This window comes from Gobio gobio, assembly GCF_949357685.1.
Source record: "Gobio gobio genome assembly, chromosome: 17".
NCBI classification, from domain to species: Eukaryota; Metazoa; Chordata; class Actinopteri; order Cypriniformes; family Gobionidae; genus Gobio; species Gobio gobio.
In genome coordinates, this window is record NC_137110.1 from 24,000,013 (window position 1) to 24,022,520 (window position 22,508).

A 22,508-nucleotide genomic window follows, 5' to 3' on the forward strand; every position below is an offset into this window, starting at 1 on the left:
TAATTTGTCAAGTCAAAATAGCTCAAGAGTTTTAGGATTTAATTAGACATTTATTAAATATCAATTTAAAGGCCAGCTTTATGTGAAAAATGCCAGCAGCGTGAGAACTTTGCGTCTACAGATGTGGGGCTTTTTTTCGAAGAACAAACCTCTTTTTGACCAAACGCGTTTTAGAGGTAAAGTGAAACTTACCCTTGTGGTGTATAACATTTATCTGTCAATGATGAAAGTCAATTCGTAACTGTATATAAGCTACAGAAAATGCAAAACAATGCACTACCTATGCACTACTAATGTGCCCGTGACACATTTTATATATAGGCCTACGTAAAAAACATAGTTTTACAATAAAAATGTATATTTGTTATTTTATGTGGGGTTAGGTAGGATGACTGTTTCCCCCTTTGGAACACATTCGAAATGTCAAAAAAGTCTAGAAGACATTGTGCATTTAAATTTTTTTTCAAAATATAATTTAGTATGATTTATAGAGCTTTTTTCCCCTCTTTGGGAACAAAATACATCCCCACAAGATAAACATTTCTGGTTTACTATTGCTACAATGTGACAGTGACAGGTTGTTCAGCCCTCATGCCAGTAAACACGTCATCAGAGAAGAGAAGTGGGGAGAACAAGTATTTGATACACTGCCGATTTTGCAGGTTTTCCTACTTACAAAGAATGTAGAGGTCTGTAATTTTTATCATACGTACACTTCAACTGTGAGAATAATCTGAAACAAAAATCCAGAAAATCACATTGTATGGTTTTTAAATAATTAATTTGTATTTTATTGCATGACATAAGTATCTGATCACCTACCGACCAGTAAGAATTCCAGCTCTCACAGAGCTGTTAGTTTTTCTTTAAGAAGCCTCCTGTTCTCCACTCATTACCTGTATTAACTGCACCTGTTTGAACTTACCTGTATAAAGACACCTGTCCACACACTCAATCAAACAGACTCCAACCTCTCCACAATGGCCAAGACCAGAGAGCTGTGTAAGGACATCAGAAATAAAATTGTAGACCTGCACAAGGCTGGGATGGGCTACAGGACAATAGGCAAGCAGCTTGGTGAGAAGGCAACAACTGTTGGCGGAATTATTAGAAAATGGAAGAAGTTCAAGATGACGATCAATCTCCCTCGGTCTGAGGCACCATCCAAGATCTCACCTCGTGGGGCATCAATGATCATGAGGAAGGAATCAGCCCAGAACTACAGAGCTGAGACCACAGTCTCAAAGAAAACCATTAGTAACACTCTACGCAGTCATGGATTAAAATCCTGCAGCGCATGCAAGGTCCCCCTGCTCAAGCCAGCGCATGTCCAGGCCCGTCTGAAATTTGCCAATGACCATCTGGATGATCCAGATGAGGAATGGGAGATGGTCATGTGGTCTGATGAGAGAAAAATAGAGCTTTTTGGTCTAAACTCCACTCGCCGTGTTTGGAGGAAGAAGAAGGATGAGTACAACCCCAAGAACACCATCCCAACCATGAAGCATGGAGGTGGAAACCTCATTCTTTGGGGATGCTTTTCTGCAAAGGGGACAGGACAACTGCACCGTATTGAGGAGAGGTTGGATGGGGCCATGTATCGCGAGATCTTGGCCAACAACCTCCTTCCCTCAGTAAGATGAAGATGGGTCGTGGCTGGGTCTTCCAGCATGACAACGACCCGAAACACACAGCCAGGGCAACTAAGGAGTGGCTCCGTAAGAAGCATCTCAAGGTCCTGGAGTGGCCTAGCCAGTCTCCAGACCTGAACCCAATAGAAAATCTTTGGAGGGAGCTGAAAGTCCGTATTGCCCAGCGACCGAAACCTGAAGGATCTGGAGAAGGTCTGTATGGAAGAGTGGGCCAAAATCCCTGCTACAGTGTATGCAAACCTGGTCAAGAACTACAGGAAACGTATGATCTTTGTAATTGCAAACAAAGGTTTCTGTACTAAATATTAAGTTCTGCTTTTCTGATGTATCAAATACTTACGTCATGCAATAAAATGCAAATTAATTACTTAAAAATCATACAATGTGATTTTCTGGATTTTTGTTTTAGATTCCGTCACTCACAGTTGAAGAGTATATATAAATATATATATATATATATATATATATATAAAAAGGCCTCTGCCCCACACATGCCAGTCCCATTGCCATATTCATTATGTGCAGGCACCAAAATAACCCAGTTTCTTCCTACATCACACAGACAGCAATACAGATACACATGCCGTGTCCTGTTTCCACTGAACTTAGATCAGATAGGTGCCCAATCGCATAAACGTTTCCATCTGGCTGCTGTATAAGACAGTGGCAGCACTCTTTAAACGCCTATCAGGGTGAGACAGCACCTCAGTGTGGCACCATATCGCCAAGGGGTCAAAACAGGAACCGGCTCATTTCCATGGGAATATATCAAAATGAATGCTAAATAGACATGTTTTAAACATGGCTAAAAATGGTTGATTGCTTTGTCCATTGACTGCTTTGTGAAATGCGTAATAGAAAGGATTCACTATCTCTGTTACAAGCTGAACCTAGATAAGAGTGAGCAGTCAGTGCTGAATAACTTCCCCATGGACAAACTGATAAGGAAAATATTGCTATATTCAGGGCAAAGGAGACTCGTCTAGAATGAATTGACCATGGCACATGAATGCCTGAATGGAGGTGCTCATAAGCAAGCTGTTTGTTCAGAGGATCCTTGGCATTGTCCCTCAAAGACTGAATCATGCTGATAAAACCCACCCCACATCTGTCTGCGAAACATTCTGAGAATCCTGAGGGCGTTTGGATCAGTCTGATGTGGGGTCTTGCCAGCCAGGCCTTTATTCACTTTCATGACAGCGATGAACAATGATCTCCTCCATGTGCAATCATGTACACAAACAGACAGACTGTGGGCTGGAAGTGAGGCACGCTGCCCCCCGGAGGTTTCGCCAGGCTTTGGAATGTGAGATAAAGGCGTAAGCACTGTACGGTCAGCAGCAGCAATCGTGGGAAAGTGTCTCTTTCTCCTCTTATCTCGTCAAGGAATGCAAGCTATCTGAGAACAGCAATATGCAAAGGCTTTCAAAAGCAACAGATGCATCCTGAAGAGAGAAAGGAAAAAAGAATCCTAACTTTTCTAGTGCTTTTTTTACTTGTAAGGTTATTTACAAGGACAAAAGCAAACATGGGACAGTGAATTGTTTTTATTCTATTCATGCACATGTATTTCTATCAAATACACACACAAAAAAATAGGCGTAGACATTTTTTCACTCAGAAATGGCTTAATTTCCAATTGCAAAGAAATAGCAAGTAACACATTTAATTAAAATGTGTGTGTGTGTGTGTGTGTGTGTGGGGGGGGGGGGGGGGGGGGGGTGTCTAATGCTTTTTTATGCATTCTGACTTATTGACACTGTTAAAGCATTGGATTCTCATTCGAATAAGTTTCGGAAAGCTTTTTTCGAGTATGGCCTGTATGACTTCATAAAGGGCGGAATTGCTTGTATGGGCACGTCTCCAACTCCCCTAGAGTTAGACAGCTGAGTTTTACCGTTTTTGAATCCATTCAGCCGATCTCCGGGTCTGGGGGTGGCACTTTTAGCATAGCTTAGCATAGCTCATCAATTTGCTGCCGTACCATGGGTGCAGCGGTGCAATGATATTACGCAGCGTCGGAAAATAGTCCCCAGCACGCTCCCTGTGCAAGCAGGTTGTCACTTTGGTTATGTTGACGGAAGTTAGCCTATTATCAGTGTGATATGTGTAATATCATTGTGCCGCTGCACTCATGGTACGGCTCAAAGTTCCTTGATTATTACGCAGGAATGAGAGTATAGTTCCTAGCCATATCGGCCTAGAAAATCACAACTTTTCATTTTCCGCCAGTCTTACAACACGATGTAACTACAGAAGAGTCAAGTTTTAAATAGGAAAAATATTGAAACTCTGCTAACGGTCTAATCAGATTCAATGATCTATGCTAAGCTATGCTAAAAGTGCTAGCGCCAGACACGGAGATCGGCTGAATGGATTCAAAAACGGTAAAACTCAACTGTTTAACTCCAGGGGAGTCGGAAAATTAGCATATTTTCAAAACAAAAGTGGAGTGTTCCTTTAAGATCTTGCTACTTACTTACAATGCACTTCATAATCTTGCACCCCAATACCTTACTCAACTTCTTCATGTTTACACTCCTTCACGTGCTCTAAGATCTTCATCTTCAATTTCTCTTGTGGTACCTTGGATTCGACTACCATGGGTGCCAGATCCCCGCCTATGGAACTCCCTTCCCCTTGATGTTCGCAATAGCGATTGCTTATTGACTTTTAAAACACGTCTTAAGACATATCTTTTTATACAGGCTTTTTTTATAATTTATTGAGTCTTGACTGCACTTTATCTGCATATGCGGAGTGTTTGTTGTGTGTTTTGTCTTGTGTAGTGATCTGTATTTTTGCTTGTGAGGTGACCTTGGGTGTTATGAAAGGCGCCATTAAATAAAATGCATTTTGATTATTATTATTATATTCTCTTGCATTTATATATAATGAGTGGTACTGAACTCAGTATCAGCTGCGATCCTTTTTTACGTTGTCAGTTACAATGCAACATCAAATCCTGTGCAGATAGAAATGGCATTTCAGTCCTTTAAAGAAGCTATTTATTACACTAAATGTACGGAATTTGGTGTATGTGTAAAGATGCAACACATACACCTGTTAATGTCACATTAGAAGCTCAGATATGCAAGCACGCTACATTCAGGAATGAGATATGGACGTCACAGTTCTAAACACTTCAAGTGGAGATGCAGCAAGCACATGATCAGTGATGTTTGTCCGATTTCTTTGGCTGCAGTTCTTCTACTAAAGATTCTCTGGCATCACGCTATCTATGTGCATGTTAAAGGCCAGCCATGACTTCACCTCTGCAGTTTTACAAGCCTATGGTTACACCTCTCATTTGCGCATGTTTGTCTATTGGAAGCTATGTAGTGGAACATTTTCTTGCTGTGGGTCAGGTCATGTTTGTGATACTTATGCCTCTGAGGCCACATGACTTCAACTGATCCAATAGCTCAGTAGAACATGCAATTGGTTGGAACATTCATGACATCTCTATCTCATTGCTCAACAGAGCAGCGTTTCATGCACACTGCTCTTCATAACCGTGATTAATAACGTGGTTGGTGAAATATGCTGCTGTGAAAGGGATAGTTCAGCCAAAAATGTACTCACTCTCATGTCTTTCCAAACCTGTATGCATTTTTCTGTTCTGTGGAACACAAAAAGTGTTATTTGAAAAATGTCTCTCTTTTAGAATTGAACTTAATGAGGATTAATGATGTGTTGGACCCCAGTGAGTTTCATTGTACGAGCAAAAACATTCTCTCTAGAATATCATCTTTTGTGTTCTGCAGAAGAAATAATGCCATACATGTTTGGAATGACATGAGGGGGAGTAAATTAGGACATACTTTTCATTTTTGGGTGAACTATCCCTTTACCAGAACAGAATAATGATACAATAATTAAAATAAAACATTCATCAAAAAACAAAACTATTTCACACTTAATGTAATCTGAGAAGATGATGTGTTTTGTGCACTATTACAGTGTATTGTGGATACCTTGTTTACTTAAGAAAGTTTCTGTGTGTCTGTGTCTGTGCATGGATTGAGTCGGTGTCATTTTGGAAGTGCTTGTTGGAAATGTTAGTGTTATTGTTATTTAAAGAAGTGGATTGAACCACTGGTCACCTGTTCTGTTCCTATGTATTAAAACTGAAACAGCGACTTCACTCTGGATCAGGGCCATTATTATGGTCTCGTGAAAAAGAACGAAAGAGATTAATACCATAACACGCCTGCTGGGCAACAAATGTTAGTTTTAAAGTATTACTTTGAGTGAAAGCCAAAGACACATCAAGAAGAGGTTACTTACAAAGTCTTAATACTCTACCAGTGTGGGAGATTTTTGGGGGTCTGTTTCAAAATACAATTTAATATTATTTTTTACAGATTACACTTTTTTTTTTAAAGCGCCCTTGTTACAGTATAAGTGCACAGATAAGTACTGAGTAACTATAAGACTAAGGTTAGAGTTTGGTTTAGGCTGAGTAAATTGCTTATAATTATGCACAATTTTCTGTTATTACTATAAGTATACAAGTAATATGTATAACAAAAATATAGTAAAATAAAGTACCATTTTAACTAACTGCTTGTAAAAAAAAAAAAGTATGAATTGAAATGTTACAGAATGAAAGTAAATACATTGAGAATCGTGTTTGCGCCATCTATTGGGCTGTAAAGGTAATAAATTATGATTCTGAATTTACTTACCCTCGGGCCATCCGTTAAGAATATGCTTTAGCTGAAATTGTGGTCCTTTGTCATTCATATTTTGCAAGACAACGGCTACCGTCACTTTGAGAGTAAAAAACATATAACTTACAGGCAAAACAAAATTAATACCCATGCCCCCTGACGATACATTGAGGTCTTATGAAGCAAAACGACCGGTATGGGCAAGAAACTGAACATTGTTTCAACATTATTAAGTTACCTGTAAACCACAGCCTGGTCAAACGGTCCTTCCTGTCGCATAATGACGTATGCGCGGGAGCAAACACACGTGAGCTGAAGTTGTGTTTGTTTACAACAGAGAGGGAAGACTCGCTTGTTTGTTGTTGCTCATTTTATTTATAGTATTATTATTACTTTTTGTAATTTTTTTTCCCACTAATGTTCTTGCTGTTATTATTACTGTTATTTTGTACTCAATTGTTGTTTCTAATTAGCTTAAAAATGTTTATTGTTCATCAAAGTGGTAACGTTACTTGTGCTTATCCTGGAAAAGTACGTTCGCTTGCGCGAGCTCAATCGGGAAGATTGATTTTACAAATTACAATTCTTCCTTTTACTCACCCTCATGACGTTTCTCAACATTAACTCCATAGACATTAACTGTATGGACAAAAACACAGAGAATGTTTTCAAATATCTTTTGTGTTCCACAGAATTTTTATTTTGGTGTGAACTGCCTTTAGGTTTGAAGCTAATCTCACTTTACTGCTATTTTATGGTTGGTTTACATCTTCCATGGTCAAAAAAAATCTGAAAATCTTTTAAATTCTGAAAGTTTTGACCTTTTAAAGCAACAGTTTTAACAGTTGAAAACAAAATTATCAGGTACATTCTTGGTCTCAGTTCAACAATTCAAGCAAGTTAAGTGTTGATTAATCTCAGTTCGCCCTTGACTTTGTCCAGGGCCTCAAGATTCATAAGATCCTTGAAAATAAAAAAAATGCTTTTCCTCTGCAGGCAAAAGAGTAAACTTCCACACTGCCAAATTCCTCAGTGCTGTTTGTTGAGCTTTGCAGGCCTGGTAACCAGGGTTACGGAATTCCGATCGCAAAACCGCTGGAACGGAGCCCAGCAAAACATATTTCCAGCACTTGCTAAGCCAAGCAAGGGAAGAAGAGCAAGAGAGAGAGAGAGAGAGAGAGAGAGAAAGAGAAAAAGAGACACATTCCAAAACAAATTAGATTTAGGATATTCCTATTCCCTCCATTTTTTAAAGCGAGGGAGCACATGTCTCCCACTCAGAATCACTCCGTTGGTAAAATATGAGTCTTTCCCCTCTGTGCTCAATAACAGCCTTCAGCTATTTCCATGTGCAGAAGGATGACATTAACATTCCATGAGCTTTCTCATGTCGAATGCGTGTGTGTTTGCTGTAGTTTGCATTTGTGACTGTGTGTGTGTGTGTGCTGTAAACGGTCAGGCCTGGCACAGTCCGTGCATTCTTGGGGTGAAACTTTACTAAATTATTACAGCGTTCTGTTCTATGCCACTAAACGAAGGTGGAGACTTGAGAGAAAGCGTGTGTGTTTGACGTCAACTTTACATCTCCGCTGTGCAACCCTGCTAAAGGATCCGACCCCAGAGAATGTATCTGATCCCTTCACACGTCCAAACAGCCTTTTGCCAAAAACACAAGGTGACGAAGAAATAAAACCATTCACACAAACTCATCCACTCCCATTACAAGCATGGCTATGAAAACAAGCTCTTTTAATTCAACCTTTAAAACACATGCTCATGTCAGTAGGTTTACAAAAAAAAGATACTGTATATAAATATTGATTATATAATAAAGAAAGGAAAGCGAGAAAAAGGCACAGCAAAAACAGTACAAATATGTCTAAAGTGCTCAAACAGATGACGGTAGATGCAAGGGGCCATTTGAAAGGTCAACGGACAAAGTACAGTGAAAAAGGGAGCGTGTACGTGATCATCCCTTCACTAGTGCAATAACCTTGGAGGCATTCAGCACTTTTGGGACAAAAGTTGTTTGGCACTGCTTTGGTGTCATTTTTTTTGTAGAGCTGCCCTGGTGTAAGAAGGGTCTTGTCCAATTATCATGCAGCAACTATGAATCCTAACAAGCTGCCAAAACCCATTCTCCTTCTCAAATAAAAATAGCCATACAAATCGGCCATACAAACATATACATCTCTACAAGTACAGGTCAAGGCACTCTTGACTCAGTGATCGTTTTGGGGGCTGCTGTCCTTGCCCAGGTATTTGCAGACGGTGTTGGCGTTTTCCTGCTCCATGCTCTGAATGTGGCCGTCCAGTCTATGAAGCAGCTCTTGAGAACGTAGCTTTTCTTCCTCTAGAAACCGCTTGGTCACCGAGCCATTTGGAGATCCAGTGGAGTCCTAGAGGAAGAGGGAGGAATTGACCGTTAAGGATGTTGTGCAGTGCTACTGTGGTGCATGCATTTTTAATAAAGCAATGTGCCGAAACTGATATACTGATATATAACGAGATATGTTACTGTGGCCATTGCATCACCCTGGCATTTTTGACATTATGCCCCAAAAATCATACCAAATTAATTTTAATGTAGAAATTAAAAACATGGTCCTCGTGGTGTATTCAAGTCACTTGTGCCTTTATGAATTGCATTTTGTTTTTATATATTTTTGAAAAATTGATAGATGGGGACAAAAATGAGCATCATGTCACTGACTCATATCTCTATTACTGACCAAAGGCAGAAAGTTGTCTACCGAGCTGGAAGCTTGAGCGTCTTCTCCGTTAACGGCCGCACTGAGCAGAGCTGCTATCCTATGAGCTTTGCGGTTTGAAGATGACGATGAGGCAGATGATGCAGACGAGTGGACTGGAGACACAGCCATCCTGGTCTCTTGTGATTGGCCATAGGGCCGATGAGGGGACGTTCGTGCCAGGTTCTCAAGCTGTTTGAGGAGCGTCTGTATTTGGTCCTCGTATTGCAAGGCTCTTTCCTGCATCCGTGTCTCCATGACCTGCAGCTCCTCCTGGTGTCTGTGCTGTACATCCTCATCAAATCTATGGCAGAACATTACAGAACTACAGTTATATTCACTACCGTTATACACTAAAGAAATAAATTGTTTTATATAGCAAGGACACATTAAATCGACCAAAAATAAAGATAGTAAAATATATTTATGTCTATTTTAACCATTTTCAATATTGGGATTACCCATATTTTCCAAACTATAAGTCGCTCCGGAGTATAAGTCGCATCTGTCAAAAAAAGCATCATGAAGAGGAAAAAAACATATATACTGTAAGTTGAACTGGACTATAAGTCGCATTATACTGGACTATAATGCCAGCTTCACACCGCACGCGCAAGCGCCCGCTGTGCATTCACACTGGCAGCATTTGTCTCGCGCAGCTGAGCCTCTCCCGACAGAGCGTTGTTCAAGCACCCATCTGTGGACTGGTTCCTCCAGCTCTGGCCATCTTGCTTTCAGTCTGCAATTAGCTTTCTTTGTTAGTTAAAGTAACCTCTGCTTTTCGCCAGCCCCTCAATTTTCTCACTCTCTCCAAACTTTCTTTCTGCTGCTCGATTACCGTTTTCGGCTGCATATTTTACTACCAGCAGAATAGGATTTTCTTTTTGGGGGCATTTTGTTTGTGTTCAGTCTTTCTCATTTGTCTTTAAGTTAATATTTCAGTTTTCAGTTGTTTTCAGTTAATTTTTTCAGGGGTAGGCTACAGGAGCAGCATACAGCGCCCTCTCACAGCTGTAGACGTAAATGTTTTCTCTTGTCAGTCAGTATTAATTAATTTTTATATATAAGTCGCACCTGACTATAAGTCGCAGGACCAGCCAAACTATGAAAAAAGTGTGACTTATAGTCTGGAAAATATGTGGGAAAAAAATACAATGGGAGTCAATGGCTGGTTACAGAGTGAAAGATGACAGAATTTCCATTTTTGGGGGAACTATCCCTTTAAAACTTTCTGTTCATATACATTTTCATTGCGGTCTTAGATTTTGGAGTCCTCAGACTGTATGAGTTTAGATGAGAGACATTTTTTTTATTTAGAAGTACTGTGTACCTGTTCTGGACATTGTGCAAATGGGTCTTGTTCTGATTTTGTAGTAACGCTCTCTCATACTTGTCCTGCCAGGTCTGGTTGTTGGCCTCCATGCGAGCTCGTAGCTCAGTCATTTCCAGCCTCAGCTGCCTGTTCTCCTCCTCCAAACTTTTCAGAGATGACACGTAGCTGTCTCTAAGACTCGTCAGCTCTCCATCACCCCTCTAACAGAGACACAAAGAGAAAATGTGGGCAACAATGTGAACATTTTAAAGGATGCAAAACAGAAATAAATCATCTGCATTGCATCATAAATTCAATTTATGAGGCAAGGCACCGCTAAAACTGTAAAGTTATAAACAAAGTTAAACACTTAGAATTCAATAATCGATTTAAAAAGCTTAGAATCGAATTAATCACGATTCAATAGCGATTCAGTGCTTTAAAATAAACATCAGATTATATCTACTATTTGCGTGAATTAATAGAGACGTTGTGCTGCATCATCTGCACCGTCACATCTCCCATTCACGCGCTGCACTCTTTACCGTCTTCACTGGATTGCTCTCGCGCTCCATCCGTAGCTCATTGACACATGTTTGAGCAGCCCATGTTTGAGCTCTCCCCAGGACGGTCTCTGTGATCACATGAGCAGATGACAGCTCTCTATCGAGAGAGCTATCTATTTCTATAGTTCTGAGTCAAACCGCTCAAGCCATTGTCAACTGCCTAATCACCGTGATCACTACTGTTGAAATAAAACGCATTCATTGCGTGGAAACGTCACCGTTATTTTATATAAAATAAAATACTGAAGTTTTATGGAAATGGGTCATACCTGAGCAGTTGAAGTAAAACCCTGCTTATTCAAGGATGCACATTTATTGCATGGGCGGAGCAAGCACATTTGTAAGTGTCTAAAATGCATACGCACAGAATGATACATGACATTTAACTTTATGTCGTTTAACTGAATATACGAAGGAAATTGCTAAAGTAACTACAACATCAACAACACTGAAATATGAGCGTGCGGTTTATCTATCAATCAGATGCGCATTAAAGTTGCGTCCGATACTATAGCAACAGTAGACGCCGGCGCGTTTTCTTTCAGAATCATCATAAGAAAAATGTTCCGTATAAAGAGAACAAAGAAGGCTTTCCTTTCTAGTCCGTGAAGAAAAGTTAGTTTAGGATTAGTAGGAAAAGTGCATGATATTCTAGTCATGGAACACTTTAATAAGGTTGTGTGGCCATTAACATTATCCTACACAATAGTTAGCAGCATTAACTAAGAATACTTCTAAAGCCTTTTTAAATTTTGGCTAATGTACATTTCTACAAATGCCATTTTTATAGGCTATTAAAATAAAGTGTGTAATAATAATAAAACAATAAAGTAATAATCTGAACTAACATTAACAATGGACAAATGTTTTTTTTTTTTGCCCACTCTCTGACCTCTGAAGGCCGCTGTGTAATTCAAACCCTGACTAAGACACATTGGTGGAAGCATTTTAATAATCCTATGAATGCATACAAAAAAAATGCAGAATCGAATTAATCGAATCGCATCGAATTTTAATGTGAATCGTCTTCAAATCGTTCTGAATGGGCAAAAATCGTTCTTGAATCGAAAACCTATAAATTGTGAATAGAATCGATTCGTTGCCTACCCAAAGATTCACAGCCCTAATGAACAGTGTTTCTTGGAAATAGCTTACTGCACCTTTACTTAAGCCCAAAACAGGACTTAAACGTGAACAAACAATTATAAGTAAAATTAAGTTTTACTGAGCAAAGGATGGAAACCTTAGGTGATCTTGACTCGACTCTCTCAAGAAGTTCATTTAGATGCTGATTCTCAAGCTTCAGAGTTTCAAGCTGGACCTGTGTCACCTACAAAAACCAACATGAGAACACAATCAGTTTATGCATGATATAGTAATTCAACAGGTAGTCGCAGGTCTCTTATAATGTCATGAATAGAAGGTTTGTGTTTTTTATTTGGTGTTACTTGGTGGCATCTGCCTAATCTGGACAGTTTGGGAGTGCGTTTTGGTGAACCTTTAGTTCTGATGCCCGACGTTCTGCTCGCTCCACTTCTGCCCGTAGCTGTCGCTCAATACTAGAGGTGGAGCCAGTGAGTGTGGCAATGGTGATGTCACGCTGATGAAGTTCGCTGGTTAACTGAGACACCTCCTTCCTCATACCCTCCAACTCCCCACAACGAGTCTGTTCGGCCCTCTCAAGCTCTTCACGTAACTTCAGGCACAAAGAGACAAAAAGTTGAATTTAACTGCATGTGGTTGTCAGTAATTTGACCACATTAATACATCTTTTGCATCATTTCTCTCGGTGTGAATGAGACAGCTCAGTATGTTAAAATAAATAAAGCTGCCTAACCACACACAGATAATACATCAAAGGCCCTGTACAGTCCTGGTATTAAAAAGCGTTTTTTGTCGATCAGATCACAAGTGGACAATGCTAAACACAGGTGTAAACAGGGTCTAAAACGTTTTGAGCTTGTTCACTTTCGACCACTTCCAGAGGTAGTCAAAAATATATTCGGATTGCTTTCGTAGTGTAGACAGTCATAGGCTGTCAGAGCAAAAACAAAAGCTGCTACTCTACGTATGTTTTTCGTTTTCTCCTTTTGCATTCATATGAGTGTAAACGGGAATGTGTCTCCCTAGTCTACTTGTGACCTGATCAAACAAAACGCATCTTCTTAATACCAGGTGTAAACGGGGCTAAAAACTCAAACTGTAAAAACCTGTATTGCTCATTGTGCATACACGTTTGATTTCAGCTGTACATCGGCAGTGTTCCTCCTCCATCAGTTTCCACTCATTTTCTTGTCTGCTCATCTCTGCTTTATGCTTTCGCATGCTCTCCAACCTGACAAAACAAAATGTTCAAGGTTTATATCCCAGAATGAGCTTTTAATTGCTAGTTGCCACTGTTGTATATTCTCATGGAGACTTTTTTTTTTTGAAATCTCACTTGTCTCGGAGTCTGATAACCTCAGCTTTCAAGTGACTCTCACAGGTCTGGGAACTGTTCAGCTTGGCTGTGGCTTTCTCTAGATCTTGTCTAAGGGAGGCCAAGCTTGTAGACGAACCGTGTGATGATAAACATTCCTCAAGAGACCTAAAACGAAGAGATAGTAATTGTAAAGCATGGTGGCATAGTGAGCTTGATATCTAGAAAGTTACTTTATGGACTGTTGTTAAATGATAAATCCCACACCGAACACAGAATGTTAAAAGGATGATGATAACGTACCTTATGACTTGCTCTTTTGCTTGTAGAGTTTGGTTGAGTCGGGACACTTCCCGGCGTAACTGCTGCTGCTGGACTCCTGTGCTACGTACAAACTGATCCTGAGCATTCAGTGTGGCCTTCAGCTCCTCTCGCTCTTCACTCAAAACCTGCAGAGAACAGCATTATTCCATCTATCACATATTTGAATTAAAACCACATTTGCCACTTTTCTTGTATACTTTTTACAATAATAACGATGCTCCAGCTATTAAACCACCATTTAATGCTGTCTTCAAGTCATGTTGGAATGATCATATTTGTGAGATGTGTTTTATGAGCTTTCAAAATATTAAAAGAAAAGCACCATAAAACTATCAAAGAAGTGATCCATTCAACTTGTGCACTATATTATTGAAGTCATATGTGAAACACAACCCAACATTTAAGATTAACCACTGATAATAACCTTCCCCTCCAACTAGCTGTTAACTGTAAAACTGTCTGATTCATGAATAATCATTCAAAAATGATTATTTTGGAAAATGTTCATGCTTCAAAAAGTTCATAAAGAAATGGTAAAAGTAATCCATATGAATAGAGTAGTTTAATCCAAGTCTTCTGAAGAGACATGATTGCTTCACATGATGAACAGATTTCATTTAGGCTTTTATTCACATATAAGCATTGAACAGTGCATATATATCAAATATGGTATATGTGCGTCATGCGTCAAGCAAGCACGTTTAAGCTTTCTTTGTACGTGCATTGATGAATGTTTAAATGTGCATAAAAGCCTCAATTAAATCTGTTCATCGTATAAAGCAATTGTGTCTCTTCAGAAGACTTAAAGATTAGACCGCTCATTTCATATGGATTACTTTTACAATGTCTTTATATACTTTTTGAAGCTTTACATTTTTGGTTTCATGGACATATTAAAAATATCTTTATTTATATTCTGAAAATGAAGAAAAGTCTTATTGATTTTGGATGGAATGACATGATGGTAACTAAACTCCCCAGAAGGATATGAAGGCATATACCTACTTTTCCTCTTGCTTTTCAAGCCACACTACACTCTATGTACTACATTCGAAAAGTCATTTCTACCTCTACTTTTCTTGTGGATCTGGATCTACCTGTCCCCGTATGTAGGCTGCAGTGGGGCAGCTGACCTGCTGTTCCTTGATGGAGTCTCCTAGCTCCTCCTGAAGAAGCCGAAGTCTCTCCAGTTCCAGTTCTTGAGTATGTAGGCTGTCCTGAGCCCTCTGCAGCTGAGAGCGCAACCGCTGGAGTTCCCCCTGCTCCTGCGATCGACCTACACACTGAGACTGAGATTTCACACATATAAATATCAAGTTCAAATGCACGTTTATTTATAAGGAACATTTAAAAACACCACGTTGTACCAATGTGCTGTACAGTTTAAGAAAATGCAATAATAAAACATACAAATAAAACCCTATACATCTCAAACAACATTAAAAGCTATGAAGAATTCTAGATTTAAATATGGTCAATGTGGAAGAGGACCTAACATAAAATGGATGTGCATTCCAAATTCAAGGGGCCACAACTACAAATGCCTGATCACCCTTGTTTTTCAAGCAGGAATGAAGAACAGAGAGAAGTAACTGATTTGATGAACGTACGAAGAGATCTAGATCGAGAGAGTGGTTTAAGGAGATCAGCAATGTACTGTGGAGCTTGACCTAATAAACATAGCAGAACCTTACATTTAACTCTGCAAGTAACTGGAAACCAAAGTATGGAAGCGAGAACAGGGCTGATACGTTCTCCTTTCCTGGTACCCGCTAAAAGTCTTGCTGCTGCATTTTGAACTAATTGCAGATGTGAAATAGTAGGCGGTAAACCCACATACAAGGGTTTGCAATAATCCATCCGGAATATAATAACAGCATGAATCACTATTTCCAAATCCTTTTGTTAGAGTAACCATTTTAATTTGGCAATGGACCCGAGATCAAAAAAGAAGCATATGAAGCATGTGGGACTGCACATGTGAGAACATTTGAGGAAGAGGGGTGATTATCAAATCTTATAAAGAAAGTCCTTTCATGAAGGCAGTAGTGGCTCCAGACCGTAATTTTTAGATTTTGCGGTAGATTCTGGGTCTTTTTCACTAGTTCATGATAAACATTTTGTAAGATTTATATCGTAATCGCTGAACACACACAGAACAATTTTGGCAGAGATTGCGTTATTCAGCTTGAGTATGGAGCTCCAATGTTGATTGACAGGTTTTAAAGGTGCAGTATTGCAATAGGTGCAATATTGATAGCTAGTTTTTGAAATGGGTACTGCTGTCCAAAATCAAAATACTGGAGATGGTTGTTTCCTCCGCCCCCTTCTCCTCAGACTCGACACTCAAGTAGGTTACTAGATTGAGGACACGCCACAGGAACGAGCGCAGTTGACAATGGAAGGTAAGGTAAGCTTATGAGTTTGTTCCATGTCCATGTCCAATCCATATTTTAAAATGCTCCTGTTCATAGAGATTTTTAGATGGATGCCGAGGCTTTTTAGGTTGGGTAAAATCTGTGATCTCTGACCCAGCTCATTTGTTGGCTTCCATGGCTGCAATACTGGCAACCCAGGGTGTCGAAATACTATTGGGTAAATTGGCAGCGTATGGGATCACATAGACCAAAACAAAAACAGACATTCCGGCACGGAACGCATATTTCAAAGTAGAATAACTTCAGAGAAACCACTATGTGAACTTAGCATGTTTCCGTGCAAACATATTATGGTATTTTTATGATTTAGTACAGTGATAAAATTACATACAGCACCTTTAAGTACACATGACACATGCATATAATGTCATCTTAGAATTGCTTTATGTAGTATTTATTGTCTCCGAAAGTTGTTTTAAAATATTACGTATATTTTGGGAGTTGTGGACAAATTCCAGTGAAGAAAAGAAAGCCTTGTCTATTTTCAAACATAAAACAAACACAACAGAACTCTATAAAGGCTATTCACATAAGCAAGCATGTTTAAACTTTGGATAAAAGCGTCTGCTAAATGACTAAATGTAAATGTAAACTAAAGGGTTTATGCTTTCATTCATTTGATACCCTACTCCACCTAGGAAGAACATACATGTTACAAGATTGACGTCGTCTTGGTGTGGAGCGAGGTTTATGTTAGGTAACGTGAAAATAAGTGAGGCAGCCTGAAATCTGCCCTAATGGCTCTGAATTAGATCACACTGCAGTCACATTTTTCACCACAGAATTACATTGGGAAAATTGTGAGGCGCTGTAGAGCTGGAGAGGACTCGTCCCGCTTAATATCATAATACACAACTGCCGAAGCCATATGTTAATTTTAATACACCCTGCTCACTTTCTGACTTAAAGTCCAAAAAATATTTTGTTGCAGAATGCTGAACACATTTACAATTTATTATTGATTCAGTTTACATAGAGGTCTATGTTTTTGATGAATAATTTGGTTTATTCGCCCTTACAGACGAGCCGCGGCTGCACCCCCCGGATGCCAACCACCCATATTACAATAAAACATATTCAATCAACTTTATATCAACTTTTTTCCATAAGAGCAGTGTTGAGCTGATAGCTCAGCTATCATGTTCGATTAAACCTGGAAAAAAACACTATTAGGTTTCAAATAAAGTCCACCTGAGTGAGGGCAAATTGTTCAGCTAGGTCCTTCCTTTGCTCCTCCAGTAAGGTCACTTGTCTCTGATACTGCAGTCTCTGCTGTTCCCACTCTGCTGAACGCTGACGAAACTCCTGCATTCAAACAAAAAATGTTCAATGAACTTTATTAAATTATTGAACTACAACTATTAAATGATTTTGATATAAACAATGAAGTCCACTAGCCAGGCTCTGTACCTCCATCTTGCTATTGAGGCGGGACATCTCAGTCCTGTCCTCCTCTCTGCTCAGAGTTCCTTCTCGCGCCTCCTTCAGATGCTTACGCTGTAGCTTTTCATAGCTGCGTTTCAATTTAGACAACTGTTGAAAGGAGTTAATTGTTAACTATATTGATAAAAAAGAAATGTTTTTTAGAATCGGGTCATACTGCGTGTTTGAGATAAATACCGTGTGTGTAACAATCATATGTACCACCACTGCTACAGCTAAAATCAAAGCTGATTTTACCTCATCTTTTACATGCTGCAGCTGTTCTTCATACTTCACAACCAGCTCTTGTTTTCCAACTTGCATCTCATCTAGTTGTTTCCCGAGCACCATGATCTGAATAACATAAGAACTGCAGATCAAACATGACACCTAGTGGAATGTGATCTTCTTACAATGAAAGATGGCCAGTGACTATATTATAGCCTATAATGCATAACATTGCTGTCAACACGCATGTACATGCCGGGGTCTGAGACCACTAGTCAAAATGCTTTTAGTTCTGAAATAAAATATTTTTCGTTGCAAATTATATTATCAGCACAATTTTAGTGAAAAATCCAAACATGTATATGAACTTCAGGTAGTTTTTGCCATCTCATTTTTTTTAATGACAGCAGAACTCAAGCTCATATTGTCACAGTCAAAACTTTACTTATTTGTCTTTTTAAATGTATTTTTTTTTGTCAATGTTTCTTTATTGATTTTTCAAAATCTTGGTTTTGTTTAAAATTAGATATTGATGCATAGATTTTCAACATGATTTCAGACTTTTGAAACCCATGGAGTAATTTAATATAATAAATAGCTTTGATTTAAGGCAACATTATATGCATGTATCTGCATTTTAATCTAATGTATTCAGCCAGTTATACTGATACATGTCATGTCTAGCTGATCTAAAATAAAGAAAACAATACCTTTAAAACTGAAAAATCTAAGCATGTTATAACAGAATGCTGCTTTTTCCAATATTACCCATAATGTTATGGTAATGGTGTCATGGTCATGATGATATACAATATTTATAAATAATGTTTCTTTATTTTATATTTTTTCAAAATCTTTGTTTATTTTAAAATTAGAAATTTAAACATATTTACAACATTATCTGTAATATCGGTCAGTAATATGACCATTTAAATTGAATATAATGTTGATTTAATCAAGGCAACATTATACGCATGTAGGCATCTGCATTTAAGTCAGTTAGACTGCGTTACAGTATGTGTACTTTATGTAACAAAACAAAAATATAATAAAACATTTTTAAAATGAAAACTAAAAACATGTTATAACAAAATACTGCCTTTCCCTATATTACTCACAATATTAAAGTAATGGTGTCATGATCATAATGATATCTAACTAATAGGTCACATAGTTAATGCTCATAATAATCCTCAAACAGAAGCACCCAGTCTGGTCTGGTCTAGTCATGCAGGAAGACCCACGCCTTCATGCAGTTCACCTGCTGTAATCCCTTTTCCACTACCAACTTCAACATTCGGAAACCACCATCCTGGAGCTCCAGCAGGGACATCATCACTTCTCTCGCCCTAAGCGTCTGCCAGGGGTGAAGGCAGAGTATATGACGTATGTGATTTTGCAGAGCCATTATTTTTACAAAGAGATCACACCATTGAAAGTGTAACACAAAACCATCACAATCATTTGATCGAGATGCAAATTAGCTTCTGCTATACTCTCTACGTGCAATACATATTTTCCAGGTTTCAACTAGAGTCATGTTTTTTGTACTGTCAAATAGGCGTATATATAAAATAAATGTTTAGTCCTTAATAATAAACTGTGGTCTCATATTATGTTTGTGTTGAATGCAGCCTGGTACATCTCATATATATTTATGAAATGTACCAGGCTGCATTCATTCATATATATATATATATATATATATATATATATATATATATATATATATATATATATATATATATATATATATATATATATATATATATATATATATATATATATATATATATATATAAAAATAATCACAAATAAGCCAATGTACAGTTGCCTTATAATTTTCAAGACTTTTGGGCTGTGACGAAAGCTTAGGCAGCTGACTCGTTGCCTCGCTGCCTTTGGCAATGACTTTGCAGGCCGCGTTTGAGCCGGAAGGTACTTCACGAAACTCAAGAGCTTTGGTGATAACTAAGCAAATGTTTAATATAATACTAATTTCTAGCTACAAATGACATCAAATGTGGAAAAAGTTAGTCAAAAATTATATTTACACACAAACTGACCACTAACCACAACTTTCAGATGGCATTTTTATTTTTTAGCTCAACTATCATGGAATCGAAAGAAGAGGATTGTGGGATATCTTGTGGGCCACAATGCTGCCTTCAAAATTCGATCAGATGAAGATATCCAAGTAGGCAGGATGTGACATGATCATGGATTCAGACGTGCCTTGGCCAGGGATGTCCAAAGTCCGGCCGCAGGCCAATCACGGGCCAGGGATGAATTTCAAAAGGCCCGCAGCTTGTCAAATCAAATTTATGTGGCCTGCCACACATCATTTACTCGTTTCCACCTGGTGGAACGACCTGCCTATCTCAATTCAAGCAGCCGAGACTGTAGACATTTTCAAAAACATCTTAAGACACATCTTTTCCAGCACCTGACCAATAAAGACTAGCACTTAACTATTCTAATCATTTTTCTGTTTGTTTGTTTATTTAATTTTTTTTTTAAACATGTAGCCTGTGTGTACTGTACTATGTGTACGCTGCTAGATTAACTGAGACTTGGTACAGCACTTGCATGCTGTTGCCCCTTGTTTGTCTAGTTGCTTCTATTGCTCTCCTCATTTCTAAGTCGCTTTAGATAAAAGCGTCTGCTAAATGATTAAATGTAAATGTAAATTTACAAATCATGCAGTTTCACAATATCACCACAAGGCGGCAATACTAGATTTTACCACAGGTGTAGCAGTAAACCACGAGGGACCATTAATGGTTCGGACACATGCTGTGTCCCAATTCGCATATTATCCGTACTAAATAGTATTCGATGGTCTACTTTTTCAAGGTGAGAATCAGTGCATACTCTAACGGCTAATATTGCCTACAACATATTGCACGTTGGATGAGGATTCGATTATAACTACAAACATAAATAAAAAGTGTTAAAAAAAACTACAAACTTGATGAATGCAGCAACAGCTTGTTATTTGGAATTTGGGATACCACCTTAGCCACATATCAAAGAAACGTAAAGTTGATTTTATAAGTGCTGGAAATCAGATTCTTTTTTCACTGAGAGTTTTTATAATTACCTTTGTCTCATTTGACAAGAGACAGTCTCTATCATATAAATTAGTGCAGATTAAATTGGAATACATCCAATTGTATTGTAATTTTCCTATATGGAACTTCTCGACTTAATTAAACATAGAGAAAAATAATTGTGCTAGCTTTATTATTGATTAATTTATATATTGATTGAACAATGAATTAGTCCGAGACCTAGTTGACTGTGACCTAACAATAAAGAATATATAACTTAATTTAAGAGAATCCTGTTATTGTTAATGTGTATGCTTACAGTACCTCTGAGCTCCTCTTGTCGAGCAGAGCCCTGGCTGACTGGAGTTCCTCATGCGCATTCTGCAGACGCAGCTCCATGGCTCGAACCTCAGCTTCCCACTCACGCCGCTTGTGCCCCACCATGATGTCAATCTGTCGCATCAACTCCTGTAATTCTGGCTCACAGGATGACAGGACAGAGCTGAGGAGATGAACAGGAGATGAACAGCATGTAAAACTAAGTACTACAAATAGTGATTGCATAACACAAGGCAACATTTTTTATAATATGTGGATAGAGCAGAATTTGAATTCTCCCATTTACCTGACATCATGATCACGGAGCGTGCTCAGAAATTCCTCCATTATTTCTCAGTGATCTTCCATGCACATAGTTATTACATTATCAAAATCGGGTCTGCATGCATGAGAAAAAGAGAGATCATTCATGAGCAGAGATGATGAGTGTATATCACAATGTCACATCTAGTATTGTATCTGTTTTATGGCTAGTTACCAAGAGCAACTGTGCTACAAATACCACAGCTATAGCTGTGCTCAGTTAGAATTAACTATTCTGACATACTGTGATTTCAGGCTTCAATCAGGTAAAACAGTAGTTTAGTGGTAAAACGTTAACATAGAAATACAATGAGCCTTTGGTGTTCCAATAATAACGAGGTTCTACATGCTGAGCTATAATTGGAAGGCTAAACAACTATATAATGTGATATAAATACGTCTATAACTGGCTTCTCAGTATATTTGAACACCAGGTTTTATTAATGTAACTTACCAGTATGATAGTAATAAATCACTACTTGGCTAACATTAGCCTGTTAGCGTGGAGAAAAAGTTCGCGCATTGTCTTACTTGTCAGTGTTTGCAGAAAAAGTGAATGTAACGTTACTCCACGACATTTGAACTCAAGTTAGTGTTAACGTTTATTTTCCCAAACTACAAAACTCACTTACAATTCCAGGGACACTTGACATCATGTTTGTCAGCTGGGGTTGTAGGGGTGACATAAACTCAACAGTTGAAAGCGCTCAACAACCAAGAACATCACAACAAGAGAACAGAACAGCCACTCTGCCTGCGCTTCCGCACCGTGTCACGTGTTTCACAGAAGTACTAGCCCATTTCTCCAAAACATGCTTTTGTAAATAAAAATCGAATTATGACATACTAATTCTTATTTATGAGATGAAACGTCGAACTTATGACAAAAGTAATCTTTTTTGACCTTTTAACTCATAATTATGATTTAGTATGATTAATTATGATATAGCCATGAGCCATTTGCTTACAACGAACCCAATTTACTAATCAGATTAAACCATGGAGGTATAATGTGGTATCTATATT

General features: G+C 38.4%; 1 protein-coding gene across 8 annotated transcripts; it reads right to left on the reverse strand.

Annotated features, from left to right (window-relative positions):
- Positions 1-6,997: 6,997 nt before the first annotated feature.
- Positions 6,998-22,258, reverse strand: cep63 (centrosomal protein 63). 8 transcript variants are annotated; one of them, XM_079841286.1, is made up of 16 exons: positions 22,115-22,253; positions 21,466-21,558; positions 21,165-21,342; positions 19,049-19,144; positions 17,818-17,913; positions 17,548-17,670; positions 17,329-17,442; positions 14,833-14,988; positions 13,679-13,824; positions 13,397-13,543; positions 13,189-13,291; positions 12,455-12,652; positions 12,200-12,286; positions 10,409-10,611; positions 9,061-9,382; positions 6,998-8,727 (listed from the first exon to the last, which is right to left on the reverse strand). In XM_079841286.1, exons 2-16 carry the CDS (start codon positions 21,504-21,506, stop codon positions 8,551-8,553), a joined length of 2,187 nt encoding a protein of 728 aa, XP_079697412.1. In that variant the 5' UTR covers positions 21,507-21,558; positions 22,115-22,253; the 3' UTR covers positions 6,998-8,550. The 8 variants fall into 8 exon arrangements, with proteins under 8 accessions (XP_079697412.1, XP_079697410.1, XP_079697414.1 ...); XM_079841284.1 differs by having other exon boundaries at positions 6,999-8,727; positions 14,797-14,988; positions 22,115-22,234; XM_079841287.1 differs by having other exon boundaries at positions 7,016-8,727; positions 9,082-9,382; positions 22,115-22,224.
- Positions 22,259-22,508: the final 250 nt, after the last annotated feature.